Genomic DNA, 18,268 nt, shown 5'->3' on the forward strand with positions numbered 1-18,268 from the left:
AAACTCTTTATCTTTGTTCTCGCCGAAATATGGGGTTGAGGTGGAATTGCATAAGAGGTGATTGCCAAGAATATGATGCATGCAAGTGGTGATCATCGTTCATGTCCGACAGTACCTTATGATCTTCATCACCTCTCCCGCCCTTCGCCACAAAGTCCTCATGATTGGGGCCTCCTCTTTTGTAACTCACCATGAAAACTCTAAAAGAGTGCGTAGTCAATGAAAACTATTCTTTTCAAGTATGTGATGTGAAGGATATTTTCCGTTTCCTCTTCGTTTCTCAAGTGTCATGATTATACATTGAAAGATCTTTTTTGCGAGCTAGACAAAATGGAGTCACTCATCCAAAAGCATTTCTCCCCAATTTCAACAATAAGGTACAACCTAGCACCAAAGATTGCAAATACACATTACCCAATACGATCTACCAAATCTATTTCTTCTATAACTTCCCTACAAACACTTGCCATAATATTATGTATTGAGAAACCCTCCTCCCCCCTCCAAAACATTGCATGCCCTCACACACACACTTTTACTTGTCCAAGCATCTACCATGGCTTGAATATTTGATGACCACAAGACGTTATTGAGAGGAGGGATCATAACCTTGGATAATCAAGGAGTTAATATAAGGGTGGATGATCAAAGTCTCCATATTAAGGAATGCTCTAGACGTTTAGAGATAATGACAGATAGATTGTAATATGTAATTTGATGCTAAATGTTTCTATTATGATTTAAGTTCTATGTATCTTGTGGGGTTTTTCTCTTTTTTATGATTGCTCGTAAAGGTTTGCTTGGAGTTTGAAATTCCTCATCCTCGAGTCAACCATGGCTAGGCACATAACCATTTATGGATGATAATGTGGCCACGGATTGTTCTTATGTTGTGATAGCATCTATGCACTTTCTATCTCTTTTGTGACACAACATTATAAAATAAATAATGCATTCAATTTGCATCCATTAACTCTAATGGGAGAGCAGGTGAAGATAAAGGCTACTGAATTTGCTAGTGGTGAACAAATCTTCCTTCTCAATCATGGCCAATGTCAATTCTAGAAGGTTCACATTGCTATTGAAAGCACACAAGGCATTGGAATGAAGGACACGCTAGTAATTGTCTGATGGTCCCTCCAGAGTAGTTGGCATACTACATGAAATGCCTTCACAAAGCAGCCTACACATGGCACTCAAGCAAGCAAAGGATATCATTCAAGTTCAAGAGCTACCTATGCATTATGATGGACATGTGGCATTTGAGTTACCATCTTTTGATCTATTTGTGCAAGAACTTATGACAATTGCAACATGTCAATTTACCATGGAGAATAAGTTGGCATAAATAGAGTTTCGGAATATGCTCAGCAAGATGGATCAGAAGCAAGGATATGATTGTGTATGAATGTGTGTGTGAACACATTAAAGGAAGAGTTTGGATCTTTTGTTTGAGGCTATTTTAATGTGTGTGAACACATTAAAGGAAGAGTATGGATCTTTTGTTTGAGACTATTTGAGATGCAGCATGGTTACTTTGCATGCTATGCATGATCGATTTGGACACCTAAATCTTCAAATTAGGCCCAAAAAGTATATGGATCTCTCCCGACTTGGTCTTTTTGGACATACCTTGTGACTTCATTTTCTACTCTTCAAATGGGTTCTTTGGACTGGCAACATGCTATAGTTTTTCAACTTTCCTAGCTCAAGTTTAATTTCCAAGTCATGTGGCAGTATCCGCGGTACCTGTCAACTATGCCCAATTTTAGCATGAGGGGTATAATATCATTACCCTTGATGTATGAAGTCTATTTCCACCTTGTATTGTCCATTTGAATAACTGTTTTGGTCACCACTTAGTTTTTTCTTTTTTTGAGAGTCGGGTTTGTTAGGTAGGCTCTAGTTATGGTTTTCCAATTGGGTTCAAACCTCCCATATAGGTTCCTAAGGTCATTTATGTGCTTCTTGAGGGTTGGAATGTAAACTATGTCCTATGGGCTAGCTACTTTGCTTGTTTGAAAAAAAACACACTGAAAATGCACTTTCTATGATAAGGTGAACTTCGGCCAATTTTTTGCCTTTGGTTCCTTATGGCTAGGTTGACCTTATGGTCCAAAAAATTGAGGCTTTTACACAAGTTTGGCCTAGTTTTGCAATTTTTCCAGTGGTTGAACTTTGAAACCTGTAACTCTTTGAGTGGGAATTCCTCGTTGGTCCAATTTATTCTCTATGTGACATGCCTAGACTCTGTTTTTGTGTTTTTGGTGAGTGGGTTAGTTTTTTGCATGCATGCACATGTCTTATAAGTAGTATAGAACTCACCACTAGCTCCGATCACCATGGGAATGTCTGATCTGTGCGTATGGAATCTCCATAGACTGCGTGCGCTCGCTTGCTCGCTCTCTCCCGCAAAGTCGCTAGGTGGAAATGACTAGAAAATCCCCCTAAGTTAGTATATGTGCCTAGTGCTTCCGAAAACCCGTTTTCCTTTTTAATCCCATCATTCCTTGTGCATACCTTAGATTTTTTACGGATCTTCAATTTTTGTGTTTGGGCTTCGTATGTCCTAGATACAACAGGTTTACCTTTCGAGCCACCACCATATATAGGTCAAAATTTGACGTCTCTTCTATTTGCTTTTCCAAAATTTTCTATGAGTTCTTTTTGTTATCAAATTTTGTCATTTGCTTTTAGATTCTTCATTTCTTTTTTGGATTTTTTATTAGATTTTTAGAAAGAAAATCCTAAAAAGGTAGTTAAAAATTGCAATAATTCCCAAAATTAAGCAAAATCAAGCCAAAAGTTATCCAAAAATTACCCAAATCTAGGTAAAGTATTCTCAGTTTAGGAATATAAGCTTTGTGCCATGTACAAAGTATTTAAGCCATCCTTGGTCTATTTTTGTGCTTTTTCTCAATTTTTGACCACGGTTGACCATATTAATAGAAACAAATTACAAAAAGATTTTTATGTATTAAGTATACAAGAATATGGGGTTATTTTGACCCTGACATGACGTGATACCCCTTTACTTACTTTTCTGTCATTAATAAGCATTCCTAGAAAAATCAAATCGCAATAAAGCACAACAAGGTTTAAACCATTGTAAAAATGGATTTGATGTTTGCTTTGTGTTTTTGCCATTGGAGTCCAGATCCAATAGTGATTTTGTTGTGTTGGGCATAATTCTCTGGCTGTCTAGACTTTCTTGGTTGAGTTGGTTGGTTGTTGATTTTCCCTATGATGCTTGGTTGGTTTGTTTGGCTTCATAGAGGGATTCAGCTTGTTGCGCTTTGGAATCCAAGTGAACTCGTGTGTTTTGTGAGCTTGATCTAGCTTCTTTGACACCCATATTTGTGTGATTTTATCAAGGGTCTTCTGTGTGGATATGTGAGTTGAAACCAGAGTCTTTGGTGGCTTTTGGATATTGTGTGATTCTTTTGCATATATTTACTCTTTCCTAACCCAAACCTGCTTTGTTTTGAGCTGTGGTTTTGGTAACCATCTCTCTCTTTTGTTGTTTTTTGCTTCGGAAGTTTTTGTTGGGTAATGGTGTCGATGGGGCTGATGCCATCTCGACTTGGTGTGTTGGCTTTTGTGTAGACTCTTTGGGAATCTACAGGCAAGGTTTTTTTGCCCTTTTTAGTAGTCTTTTCCATTACTAGCCTTGGTTCTATGACTCTGGTCAATGGAACCGTTTGCCTCTTCGATTCATGTTGAATTTGTACTAGATCATACTTCCAATCTATTTGAACATTGTACATCCTTTTTCATGGCTATCTTAGCAATAGTTTGTGTTGGTTTTCATGGCCTTCTGTCACATAGAATCTGTGTGGGTAGACATGTTGATTGATTTAAACATACAAGGTCACCAACCCTAATGATTTTACCTAGTGGTCAATATAGCTTTGTATCTCCTGTGATATCTTTTGAAGCTGTGCATCGTGACCAATCTATTTATACAAGATGAGGGAAATGATATTTCCTTGGGCAGATGTGTTGAGTAGAGCGGTAGTTTCAACTTGGTCGTTACCAATCTTGACTGTGATCACTAAATCCACTCTATCTTCCTTGAAGTAGTTTATGGAAATGTCCTTGATTCTCACAATGGTCTCCCATGTTGTTGTAGTCGTAGAAGCCTTTGTTTAGCCATGCAATCCTTAGCTTCTGTTTGTGCTTCTTCCACCATCCGCTACTTTTCTTTTGTTCATTGTTTCTTGCTATGGATTTTCTATAACATTTCTTGGGTTAATGGTAGATGATACTTTTTGAGCCTGGATCCACTAATCCAGTTAGGCATTTCCTACAAAAGGATAAAGTGTGCAAATGTAAGAAAGATTTGTATGGGTTGAAGCAGTCTTGTTGTGCTTGGTATGAGAAAGTTGACACTCATTTGGTCAACTTACGAGGCTTTTGCAGTAGTCCAACAAAAAGCACTTTGTATCTAAAGCGTGAGGGTGATGTACTTTTCATTGTAGTTCTATATGTGGATTATTTGTTGATCACTAGTTTGAACGAGGCACATATTGCCGAGTTTAAGGCTGATTTGAATGCTACCTTCAAGATGAAAGATTTGGGGTTGTTGCATTATTACTTGGGCATACAGTTTAAGCAATGTGATGATGGTATTGTCTTGGGTCAAACAAGTTACATAGAGGCATTTCTGTGTAAGTTTGGACTTGAGAATTGCAAGCCTATCGCTACTCCGATGGAAACATGTTTGAAGTTGAATCTTTGTGATGCTAGTGATCCTGTCAATGTCACTCTTTAACAAACTTTTACTGATGCCTTATTTATGTATGCAACATGAGGCCGGATATTCAGTTTGCAGTCTCACGCATCAATATATTTATGCACAGCCTAGGGTCTAAGCATTGATAGGCTGTCAAGCAGATCTTTTCTACTTGAGTGGAACTTTACATTGTGAGTTGTTTTTTCCCAAGGGGGGATCATTGCCCCTAGATTTACATGCTTTTCCAAACTCAGATTGGGCTGGTTGTTAAGACACATGAGTGGTTTTTGTTTCATGCTCAGCAGTTCATGCATATCATGTTTGAGAAAGAAGCAACCTACCATGGCCACTCCTAGTTGTGAGGTGTGTACAAGGCAGTCTTCACAGCTATGATTGAGAGTGTATGGCTCAGACGCCCTATGGATGATTGGGGTGTTGGACAAGATTATCTACATTGACAGTCAGAGCGCATTGGAAGTTGCAAGAAACCCAATTTTCCATCCTTGCACAAAGCACATTGAGGTGCATCACCACTATGTTAGAGAGAGAGACTCTTAGCAGGAGAGATCATCTTGGCTAATGTGCCTACACAGGACAACCTTGCAGATCTTTTCACAAAGGCATTGTTTCATGAGAAGTTTGAATCTTTTTGCAAAGGTTTGGGCTTAATCCCCTTTGTGGATTAATCTTGTCCTTAGGGCATGACACTTCCCTATACCCTATGTGCTAGCTCCCATTCATGCATCACTCCTAGGGAGGATTTGTTACCATACATATGTGGTAGGGATGCATGTGAACACACTTAGGACCGTCAAGGCATTTTTCCCTCACTAGGAGTTTTTCCACCTTGTGCGTTGTATAGACGTCCATCATTCTAAGGCTAACTTATCTTTCATTTCACACTAAGTAATACTACTCTTTGTTGTGTGCCTTGAGCTTCCTTCATCTTCTCCAAGCTGTGTGTGTTTATCTGCAACCCTATTTTCAATAGGCCTATCATTTATATTTAAAATGATCAAATTAAGCTTCTTTGTATTCCTTTTCAACAAATTCAACATTTCACTAAATGGTATCAAATGATGGCATATGCAACCCTAGATGCTTCCCCTCTTTCCTTTGTTTTCACTAAGCTCCACATACTAAAATCCTTTAACAAGGCATAGCGTCTTGACCTCCTTTATTTTTGAAACACAAAGATCTAGCACGTTTGTGTTGCATGACCTACAAGTGCCCTTTATGCTACATCAGTTATGGCACAATTTACCATCAAGATTTTTACACAAGCAAGCTTCCTATAATGGTGTAGTCCCTTTGTATTTGTGTGTTTCTATTGAGCATATTGCACCTCCACTTTTTGTGAAGTATACCTTGCATTCTTTAATGAAATTACTATTAGAACTATCAAAGGTAAAACCTACAACCTCACATGGTTAACTACCTCTTTCAAATACAACATTTGAACATGAATTCAGCAACAATATGTGTCAAAACCTTCCATTTTTTTCACAAAAGATGGCTTGTACTTCTCAAAAAAATGTGGAAGCACCTTGATTCTAGGATGAAATACTTTAAATTGAATAAAAAAGTTAGTATACAATCAACTACCAACTAGCACAACATGAACAAAAGTACTTATGTTTAAATTGAAATCCATTAGATAGCACTACTCGCTAATGTATATTATATTCTATATAGTAGTGTTCTCAATAGCATACTATATATAGCACTCACCATTACCATATAGAACTAAACAACACTATAAATCTTTGTCAGATATGATATACAATCATAAATTTATATATGGCACTACAAAGTGCTATATAATATTTCACAAAGCACTATAAAAGGCTAACACCCGTTCATAGTGGTATATAAGTATTATAAGTTTTTATGAAGCATTTTTCCTTGGAAAGTGCTACATTGTACTAAATACAAGGAAAAATGCTACATTGTACTAAATAGTGTTATATCAGACTTAACAATGTTATATAGCACTAACTAGTGCTAGAGTGTAATAGAAATGAATCTTTGGATATTTTTAAAATGTTTATCTAGATTTGGTTTTATTGATGGTGCATACATGATATGATTATATGATCACATGATAAGGTCTTGTTGTTATCAAATAATTGAGTATCTAGATGTAGGATGTGGTGCCAATGGCTTTCAAGTATATATGCAAATGATATGGACAAAACCCCCAAAAAGTATCGACTCCCTCCCAAGAGATGCTGATCCCCACACTAAAAACTCTCTCAGTGTATAGTCTAAATTTTGAAGCGCTTTTGCATTTTGAGAAACTAGCCATCACTTGTGCAATCATCAATACACCACCAAGGATGGATATATGCATCACCATAAACATGCCATGTTGCAATCTCATTGATATTGAAAATAGATAAACATAAAATAGTTGTCATGATACACTGAATAGCATGCGAGTTTTTTTAAAAGGTCTTGTGGTGATTATCAGTAAAATAAATGCTCTGGGAAATTTCAACTTGGGGTACTTGAAGTTTCAAGAGTGTTGAAACTCCAAAGGAAGCCCATATCCTTGTGTCAAAAGGTCATTGCTTTGCAAGTTACAACAAAATTATAAGAAAATTAAAAATTAATTATTATTATAAAAATAGTAAGCAATACTACAATCCTGTCAATAGTAAAGTGATACACACAATGCTCTCTAATATGGTCAATAGAAGCCTTTGGATTCTCTCATATATCTTCCTCAAGGCACTATCACTTCCATGACCCATCTTCCAAATTGGGAAATACATATTAATACTTAGAGACACACATTTATTTTGTGGTGACATTATTGATTTGGAAGTCTATCCACACACACAAAGGAATGAGAATGGCAATGAGTTTACAAGAAAGGTAAAAGCAAGTTCTTTAAGAACCAATTTTAGTTACATAAAGAAGATAAACAAGTAAAACATTTTTTCAGTTAATGACAAGTCTATCATTGATGTTTTTTTCCATGATGACTCTTACCAACACTTTATTTGTAACATGTGGCTCATTTTTGTTCAACCATTCATATAAATTGTCTATTTTCTAAGGAGTTCAAGTTTTGTACTATCACCATCAGAAGTAGCTACCCTTTATCCAGCTTGTTTACTATAATTATTAAATGGTACGTTTGGTATGATGTTCCTAATGTACTACATATAGCATTGTCAGTTGGCTAGCTGAATAAGTGTTAATTGTTGTGGGTTTAAAAAAATTTTTGAATCCTTTAAACTTTTGTATATCTGTGTATCCCATGATTTATTTAGCATGTTGATAGGGTGATAAACTATCTCACTAGAAATATTATGAAAAATATATTTTATGTATCTAACATTTTATTGTATAGAGTGTTTTCTTTTAGGTGTGTTTTTTTCCATGAAAAGGATTAGAAGGCTTATATTGGTGCAATGGTTTGATGATACAAGACTTCTGAGTGGTTATTGAGAGTTGAGCAGATCATGCAAAATATATAACTTTTAGAGCTCAATTTATCAAAACAAAAATCCCCAAAGAGATGCAAGTGTATATGTCCACCCTTACTTTTATTTTTCTTTCTATTTTGTAGACTTACTTTATAAATTTTTGGAGGTTAATTGGTAGTTAATTTGTTTCAGAGAGTAAATCCTTGGCACAATACCATACTAAAATAGAGATACACACTATAGATCTATCCTTTGATGAACATGATATTCCACTATTGTATCTTGTCAATTTGGAAGAGGTACATTTTCTCAATTATTTCATCAAACTATAGATGATTGTTAGGCCAATGGTAGGACCAAGGAGGACAAGGACCTAAACTACTCATGCATGTCAAGGGCTCTCCTATAGGAGGGCCAAGGGCATATAAAAGGAGTATGGATGGGTGGAGATGAGCGTGCATTAGAACCCTAGGCCTTTCATGGTAACAGAGCACGCTTACAAACCAAGTTTGGGTTTGCGCAGGCACTACACGTGCGATCGCAATGTTCAAGCTATTTTTCATAGAACTTGTCATGGAGGCATACTCACGATCCCGAGAGCTTTTCCACAAGGCTTCCTAGGAATCATGGGGTTTAACCTCCCTTTCAAAGTTTTTATGCCCTCAAAAATGTGGCATAGAGAAAATCACTCTATGGACGCCTCAAGATCTATCAATGTGTGTTTTACATTATGGTAAGAGATTTTTTCACAAATCTGGATGTTTGAAATCCCTTAGAGCTTTCATGTAGAGCTCTTTTCACAGATCTACATGTTCAATATCCCCTCGAGATTTCATCCCTTAGAGATTTCATGTAGTGTGTGTTGCACTTTCTTGATCTCTATGTGTTGAATTTTGCACTCACTCTTGCATGCACATGCATGCCCAATACGCTGTGAATTTAAGAACTTTCGTGTTGAGACTTTTGCTTATGCACATTCGGTTTCTTCACACTCTTGTGGTCTGTTAGTTTGTAAGCATAAGAATGGTTTCTTGTTTTCATGAGACATACATGTGTATTATCTTCTCTCATGGAGAGGTATTGCAAAGCTACATGCTCATGCATTGCATGCACTCATTTCGTTTACGTCTTTCTAATATTATGGAAACTTGAAAGAGGCAGTGCATAGATTTGTGTGTCAAGGCACATCCATTTTCATTTTCACCTTTTTATGTATGCATGGCATGCTCTTTGTGTGCATGGAAATAGCACTATCTATACCTCTTCATCTATATGACATATCCATGCAAAGTTAAAGAAATTAAAGTTTCCATGTTGCATAGATCAAGCTTTGTGATGCTAATGGTAAGTATGTTTAGTTCATGATGCTAATGTCCTCTCAACGCATTTGTTTAGTTCTTATGGAGACCATCCAAAATGGTCTTCATAAGACGATCATGCAACAATTTACAAGGGAAAGACCTTTTGGCCACTCCAACTAGGAAGACTTCCTAGAGTAAAATTTAGGACATGATTCCTATTATGCATACAAGACTTAATACTTGATTACAAAACTTGGATTATAGAGCTTCACTTACAAGACAAACCTTGATTACAAGACAAAAACTAGAAGAGGACTTACCTCGTAGGAGCCTCACAATTGGTCTTGGAAAGACCAAGCGCTTGTAGCTTAAGACCTTTATACTAATACTAGAGCTTAAGGAGGTTAAATACCTTCTAGGTTCTTTCTGAAGCTTAAAGAGGTTAAGTTCTGAAGCTTAAAGAGGTTAAGAACCTTCTAGGTTTTCTCCCAAGCTCAAGGAGGTTAAGAATATTCTAGGTTCTTCCTCAAGCTTAAGGAGGCGAAGGACCTTCTAGATTCCTCAAGCTTCTAGAACTTTCTAAGACCTTCTAGATTCTTTTTCAAGCTTGTAGAACTTTTTAGAACCTTCTAGATTCTTCTAGAACGCTTCAAAGAGCTTGCATCTGTGACAATTCCCCCTCCCCTAGCGATGAGTTCCACGAAGAGCGGTTGCCTTCTTGATGTAGGGTAGGCTACGATGGATATTGTTGATGAAACTCATGAACTTTGGTTGGTGCTTGGTGGAGGTTAGATGCAGGATCCCATGTTCGTTTGCTTGTATCATATCCTTTCCAATGTACAGGGTACTAAAGTCTTCCACGAGAGATTGTAGAGCCAAGTATTTTCACAAATTCATATTGTTCATGACCATCAATCTTTAAGGGCGGTGGTGACTGTGAGCATTTTCCACAAATTGGCATTGATGCAGATAAGGCTCCAACAGTGAAACATGGAAAACTGGATAAATCTTCATAGAATGTGGTGACTGGAGACGGTATGTGGCTGGATTCAATTAGCCCATCATCTTGAATGGTCCAAGTCTTCGATAGTCTAGCTGTTGCAAAGTGTGAGATGAACCTAGGTGGCGGAGAAACACTTGATCCCCAATCTCGTATGGTGGATGTTGCATTTGATGTTTGTCTGCACTGGCTTTATACATGTATTGAGCTCTTATGATAATCATCATTAATTCTTTATGGATGCTATGTAGATATGTGGTTAAATATGTGACAATCAGATTCTTCACTTAATGACTCATGTGGACATTCATCCTTGGGTGTTGACCATAATTGGAAAAGAATGGGGTATATCAAGTGGAAGCACAAATAGCGCTTTTGTAGGAAAACTAAGCCAGGGTTAGCAATTCTACCCAATTGTCTTTATGGTAGTTGATTGTACTGCTCTAAAACTGGAGTCACTCTCTTTGTTTATCCATCACTCTATGGAAGGTTGGCCAAAGACAAGTTAATCTTTATGCTTAGAAGATTGAACAATCCTACTATTTCTAGTCGTAGACCTGAAATTCTACAACTTCACATAACAACTCACAATTGTTTCTTTTGGAGTGGGCAATGTTCTGAAATCCACCTCGGATTCTACTTACCCTACTCCTATGTTCTACTACAATGGAGTTGGGGAACGAGTCCATGAACACTCGTTTTCTTGTTTTTTATGATTTTTTGAGTCTTGATCTTAAGATTTGTCTCGTCCATCAATCATTCTCAAAATTCTAATCTAACTCTACAATCCTACAATCCTAAAGGTACTTAGTAAGTACGACTTACTTCCAAGCTACCTCTACACAACAAAATACGACAATCTTAAGCTATGCGGTTTTAAAAAGAAAGTTTTGATTCTAAAAAATCCTAGAGGAAGTTAAAGAATAACTTCACAAGACGCTCATGTTTTTCTTAGTTTAGGTCTCTTCAATCCTCGGCAGCGACGCCAAATGTGGCATGGGTGTTTAACCTCACCCCTATCTTATTGCAAACATAGCGAGAACCACAAATAAATTGTCAATCCATGGGACGAAGCTGAATCAACTACCGCATAGAGGTTACAAGAGGTTGTCAATCTCTTAGAAAACAACAAACAATTGGCATCTAACTCAAAAAACATTCAAATAACAGAAATCACCAAAAGCTATTTGCTCATCGGCAAACTAATCACATCCATTATAACATCAAATGACATCCGAACGTACGTAATGAACTTCTAGTACATGTTTATAAGACCTAAGCACACATGCTTATAGTTTCAAATCTCACTTTAGGTCAAATGTAAGTGATTAGTAACAGCACTGAGTTTTTGACCTAGTCGTATTCGACCGAGAATGCATCTAAATGCTTAGCAATGATGTCCCAATACCCCATTTATACTTAGTTTTTTATTTTGAAGTGTAAATTTCTACTTATGATGAGATTAAGCCACATATTGACGACGTCAAAAGTTACAAAATATCGTGAAATGCTTACGTCAATACATAGATCTCTTACCTGCGGTCGCAATACAACAGACGCGGCTACAATGTGACAACCGGAGAGGAAGTAGGAAGCGCGAGAATAATAAAAGTCAGCGCCATTAGCTCAGGCTATATTTCTATTATCCGAAACTTATAAAAAACTTACAAAAATTGACTTTCATACCTTAGCCACAGTTTTTGGTGGTCAAAACTAATTATCTGGGAGCACTAACTAAAGATAGGTTGATACAATCTGGAAGCTTGTAGACCCAACTCATCAATTATAAAGTAGGTGTTTCAATATTCTCGATTCATCAAAATAATAAATATTTTTGCAATGAAAGCTCCGAAAAATGTGATCCGAGTTAACTTGCTCCTATCTTCAACTTCCCAAAGTGAGGCTTCTCATCTCCAAAATACGCATGGCTCGGGTGAGTACCTTATCCTTAATTTTCTATTGTAAGCATCTTGCCTTACCCTCTGCACATACTTTTGTGTCCTCACCATCTTCTGGCTCTGTACAATGTGTAATGTGTTTGCTAATGCCACCTTTGCTGGTTTGATCCTGTTTGATACTATCAACGCGTATCAAACGCGTGCATACATATATCCACTTTATTTCTACATGAGTGGTGGTGATGGGAGGACGAATAGCTTAGGTGCACAGTGGGACAAATAGTGCAGGCAAAGTATGCAATGTAGGAAACAAACATCTTTGTTGATGGCGGAGCTGTGCAGTCTTGGTGCTAGTAGAAAGCATTTGTATTGTGCTCCAGAGCGTAGGAGCAGCAGGGCTAGCAACCCCACCGTGGCTACCATGGAGGTTGTGGCAGAAAAGGGAAGGTGGAAGTAGGACTTGAGGGCAAGGAGAATGCAATTGAGGCTTCAACCACTCAATAGGAGTTCTTGCACTAATCAGAAGAGGAAAGAAATTGAGCGAGATTGTAGGAAATCGTAACCCCAAGAAAAAGAGAGGCTGGGGAAGCGAGCCAAGTATCTTCCCAGAATACGGCTTTCCCTTATACATTAGAAAGAGAATAGATGTATCTCTGTTAATTTGCCTAAAATTCTTGCGTTGAAAACCCCTCCTCCTGAGCTCATGTTATACATTGTGCACCCCCCAAGGAGCCCCTTATATTTTATCATGTCTTTGTACACCCGGGGAGGCAAGCGAACTCGGGGTGCACTCAGACGTCATTTTTGCCCCTGGTTCACCCTGAGTTCACCCCTAGTTACCAGATTGGATAGTTGAGATCAAAACCGCTTTGCACCTCCACAATTGGGCCTTCGATCCCCCCTCATTGACCCCACACGAGGCATACCCATACCTACTACATCCTACTCAAAAGCCAACACTTGATCAAGATGGCTCACCCTCTCAAAGGACATGATGGCTGAAGAAAGATTAAGTAAGTTCCTTTCATTACGATGTCAAGTAGAGAGATAAAGGGACAAACCTACAGGGCGACAGCAAATGTGATTGTATTGAGAGAGAGAGAGAGAGAGAGAGAGAGAGAGAGTCCCTATCAACCATAGGTCCATAGGAGTCATAGCCCCAACAGTGTGCGACGCTCTCCCACACACACACAGTGTGTACTGTAGGTTACATATCTTGTCCAAGCTTGATGCGACTGCTTGTACTCTTGTTCACGCTTGCTCAGCGGCGTCCGCAAAAGTCGTGCTGCAAGGACCTCTCTCTCTCTCACATTATTTGCTCATCGGCGTCCGCAAAAGTCGTGCTGCAAGGACCTCTCTCTTATACATTAAACTAAAACAATCTTCTTTTTCTTCTTCTTCTTCCTCTCTCTCTCTCTCTCTCACTCTCTCTCTCTCTCTCTCTCTCACTCTCTTCCTTCACGATGCCTCTTAACCTCCCAGCATTCACCTCCCAGCAGCCTGGCCACAACATATGATCCCCCTCCCCCAGAAAACGGCTCTTCAACGGCCACCACCTTTGGTCCACCCGGAGTCTCTTGTGAGATTTTTGTAAGCCGGCCTCCCATGCACAAATCTCGTGCGAGATGGCTTCATCCTCCGCGTGGACAGCTGCCTGAATGTGCTAATTCTCCATAATGCTTTAGTGCTCTTCGCCCCTCCTGTTCTACACTAAAATCAGTCGATGCTTTCCGACGAGAATTCCGGCATAAGCTGGGGGCGATAATGTCTGGGTCTGCATGGATGACTCCTCTATCATCCTAGGCAGTGAGCAGGTGATGGGGACGGTGCGAGTGGGCGAGAAGGTGATGAACAAGAAGATAGCGCATGGGAAATTAGCACCTAAAGCCGACGTCCAGTATACCATGATGAATTACATACATGCAAGCAACATGTTCTGAACTCTCATCGATGTCACCGTACATGGTGCTGAGAGTAGAGGACATGTGTGGACGGCCTGCAGGCGTAGAGCTTGCACTTATGAATGTCGTAAGAAGATAGCAAACGACGTACTATATTGGGATAAACTAAATATGATCTCTCTCTCTCTCTCTCTCTCTCTCTCTCTCCCCAAAATCATGGCGTCTCAAGTTGTCACGCTTTTGATGAGATGCCATGGCGTCTTGTGGTGCCATGGTTTTGAAGGTACAGCCAGAGAGAGAGAGAGAGAGAGAGATGATTTACACATTGATTGCCTACCGGATGTTTAAAGATTCAAACATATTAATTTTATAAGTTTCAACTCCAGAGCATGAATCAGGATATCCTCAAGTCACCAGCATCAACCAATAAATAATCCAGGTTTCTCTCTGGTACCAAAGGGTAATCTCTGCTGATAAAAGTCATTCATGTTATTGCTCATGAATGTTGGCACTGTCATCAAGTCGCAATGTGAAGCGAGAGGCATATGGTATATGCATCTCCCAACTATCAGAGCTACATAATTAATCAATGTCAATTCATGGTCTTTGGTGATTTGTCACCATTCTTCATTCTGGACGCTTCCGTAACAATGTCATTGAGAACACTCTTCACCTGATTCACCATGATTTGCCCACCAAACCGTGCTAAACCAAAATAAGACAAGGCAGGCAGTTAAGTGATGCAATATGCAAGCATCATGTGGGCACACGTATTATACAACTAACCGTCCAAGATGATCAATGGATCATAGATAAGACTTACCAAAAGGGGCGGGGGGGTTGATGGCCAGCTGAATCTCTTGTCTGAACACCACCATGCTGGCGTCAAGCTTCTCGTTTGGAAGCGACGTGATCGTCCAAAAGCCATTGAACCTCCTCATCATACCTGGCTTTTCCCTTTATACAATATATACACCACACTTAAGAAAACGCAGCGAGAGAGAGCGAGAGAGAGAGAGAGAGAGAGAGACTTATCAGACGTACAGGCAAAAAGAGGAGGTATGAGCAAGGGGGTCGTGCTTGAAGCGCAAAGTGACGGAGTAGACGCCTGACCAGAAGAGAAACCTCCACTGGGAATGTTGGGTGACGATGCACTCATCATCCTTGCCGTGGTCGGTTATATCCACCCTCTGCAGCGATTGGAACACGCGAGCTGATGCCCGGTGATCCCGGATGATGGAGTGCACCGTCTCTGGGTCTGCCTCCACTGTCACACTCCCGCTCACCTTGAACACCCCTTCCTGCCCACCAAATTACAAATCTCTCTCTCTCTCTCTCTCTCTCTCTCTCTCTCTCATGATACATGATTAATCGGCATTACCTCCACCTTCATAGATACGTCAGGTTCCTGGGACATGCTGCAGCACGCAAACGTAGTGTGTGAGACTTGAGTGTGGGGGAATTGAGTTTAGAAATCGCGGCCTACTGAGGTGGTGGAAAGAGAGGTGACCGCCACATACAGCTACCATTATCGACCACGTGTGACTACTAAATTTGCCATATACTGAAATGAGAACAGGTTGTATAAGAGCACATTCGCATGCTCTACTCAATCATGGCTGCAACAGCTCAAGAATCCGGTGGTTGCCAGTTTTAAACCGGCAGAAAATTGCCTCAAATGCATTTGTTGATTGAGAAACTCGAAGCAAGAGAAATCTTCCCCTTCAACAATACAATTAAAAATACTAGAGAAACCCTTTATTAGTCAAGCTTGGTTGTCCTTGCTGTAGGATTTTTTTCCATGTGCTTCAAGTAATTCATAGCAAGTGATATCAAAATGCATGAATGAAGGTAGACACCTAATCTGTTAAGCGAGAAGGTCTGACCATGCGAGGACAAATACGATGTTTTGGCAATCTACAACGAAAATCATGAGACTAGTAAAACTTTTATCATGGCATAAGGTCAAAATGACACAAACTACATACCACATAGTGCAAGACATGCAAAAGTGTCATACAAAAGTATGGTGGAGAGTGGAAAGAGTTGGAGCTTAACAACTCTTTTAAAGATAGACTCAAAATTCTTTAACAAAAATTCTGAATACTAGCTGAACTGGTAAGATCTGACAGTGGTTCAGAGCCTTAACTATCATATAGAAATATTAGATGGAATCATACAAGGCATTGATTCATATAGTAGTTAAAAAAATTCAGATAAGTTAGACATTGAACCTCACACTAGTGAGACTTATGATCGGAATCATGGAATACCAAAATAGACTAACTAAATGAGCAGAGTGACTAGATGAGTTCTAAATATAAAGAAACTAAATGAGATAAAATCTAAAATAGGATTCAAATTACAACCATGATGATATCTAATAATCCCCGACCAGAAACCCTCATAAGGCTCTTTCTAAGAGTAGTGATCAATGATATTACAATGGCTGGCTGGAAACCTCCTAATGGGATTGACTAGCAGTTATGGGTCAAGCTCTATCTCAAATGGTACAAATGGCTCCAATGGTCCCCCTCAAATGAGATTAGTGGCCCCTATTTACAGGTTTCCTCTCTGAGGCTCTGGCTGTTCGTCCCCGCATACAATATTGAAATGCCTGCAAGCTGCTCGTTGTTTGCTGCCAGGTCGCTTGCTTCGTAGGAGACTCTTTGCACAGTCTACATTGCTCCTCCCCTTTCTTTAGATTTTGGTGTATCTAATTTTTTTGAAAATATCTAAGTGAAAAGGCATCATCTTTTCCTTTTTCCCTTCCTCTTGTCAGGTGCCTTCTTGACTTCAACCTTCTAAACTTGTTACGAGACTGGGCACCCCCCTGTTGCATGTGGTTAGCTGCAATTGGGATAGCTGGCTTAATGGTTAATTATGTGATGTCTATTTGATTTTACTAACAGTGAGTGCATGATGATTTGTAGATTGTAATTCTGGAAGTTGACGAGGAGGCGCCGAAAATTAATAATTCTCTGAGTCATTTTATTATTGCACAGTATTTTAGATCTTTTATCAATAAGTCACTATGGCTAGTTTGTAAATAGGACAATGAGAACTCACCCTAAGAGGGTCATGCAATAAGTAATGTGTTCCACTCATAACTAAAGTGGGATTAAAGTGTAAAAGAGGGGCCTCCAATTTTTGGCACCAACAATAATATCAAATATCAATACCAAACTCCAAGAGAGGTGAGGGGAGTTTGGGCTGCAATTTTTAGGCCTTTTTTGTGTAGATACTCTAAATTTTCCCTTCCCTCTCTCTTATGCTATGCTGTGTTACTCTGTGTACTCTCTTACAACCCTTCTTACACTCTCTTACACTCTTCCCTTGTCAATTTATTCTGTGTGTGTGTGTGTGTGTGTGTGTGTGTGTGTGTGTGTGCGCGCGCGCGCGCGCTGTCATAGTCTAAGTGTGTGTGAGTACTTGGTAATTGGAAGGGATGGTGAAAGGTTGACATAGAAGAGTGCAAGCAAGCTTGGGAATTTGAAGCAACTGTTCTCCCCATCTTCCTTCCAATAGTGGTATCAGAGCTTTGGTTCGAGTTATCGGCACGAAATTTTAAATTTTGAGAGAATCCTTGAATTGGCAGATTAATCAGCAATTTATTCCACAAATTTTGCTTATCGCCGACAACATAATCGGGTATGTGCAAAAATTAATTCAAGATAAATTGCTAAAGCTGATGGATTTGTGAAGACATGCGGTCGAGCAACCGAGAACGAAGTGCTTCTAAAGAGCTTTGGTGAATTCGACATCGGAGAGCTTGAAGAAGGTTTGGAAGGGCCGGACATATTCGACATCGTTAAAGTTAAAGAAGGAAGAGAAGAGGGAACGTAGAAGAAGAAGAGAAAAATAATTGAGAAGACGGTTTGTACGATTTTTGAAGGCTTTCTTAGCAGAAGAATGGAAAATATTTGTGAGCTTGAGGTGAAGCCGGTGACAACGTACTACATCAAATTTTTTTGGGTAGCATCAATACGTTCCAAT

General features: G+C 39.1%; 1 protein-coding gene across 1 annotated transcript; it reads right to left on the reverse strand.

The window, feature by feature from the left end:
• Nucleotides 1-14,584: 14,584 nt before the first annotated feature.
• On the reverse strand, nt 14,585-15,799 carry LOC147465972 (uncharacterized). Its single transcript, XM_086513183.1, has 4 exons — nt 15,654-15,799; nt 15,317-15,573; nt 15,096-15,229; nt 14,585-14,977 (listed from the first exon to the last, which is right to left on the reverse strand). Exons 1-4 carry the CDS (start codon nt 15,687-15,689, stop codon nt 14,865-14,867), a joined length of 540 nt encoding a protein of 179 aa, XP_086369309.1. The 5' UTR covers nt 15,690-15,799; the 3' UTR covers nt 14,585-14,864.
• Between the last annotated feature and the right edge of the window lie 2,469 nt (nt 15,800-18,268).

Source organism: Adiantum capillus-veneris, chromosome 1 (genome assembly GCF_014529385.1).
Source record: "Adiantum capillus-veneris isolate H3 chromosome 1, ASM1452938v2, whole genome shotgun sequence".
Taxonomy (NCBI): domain Eukaryota; kingdom Viridiplantae; phylum Streptophyta; class Polypodiopsida; order Polypodiales; family Pteridaceae; genus Adiantum; species Adiantum capillus-veneris.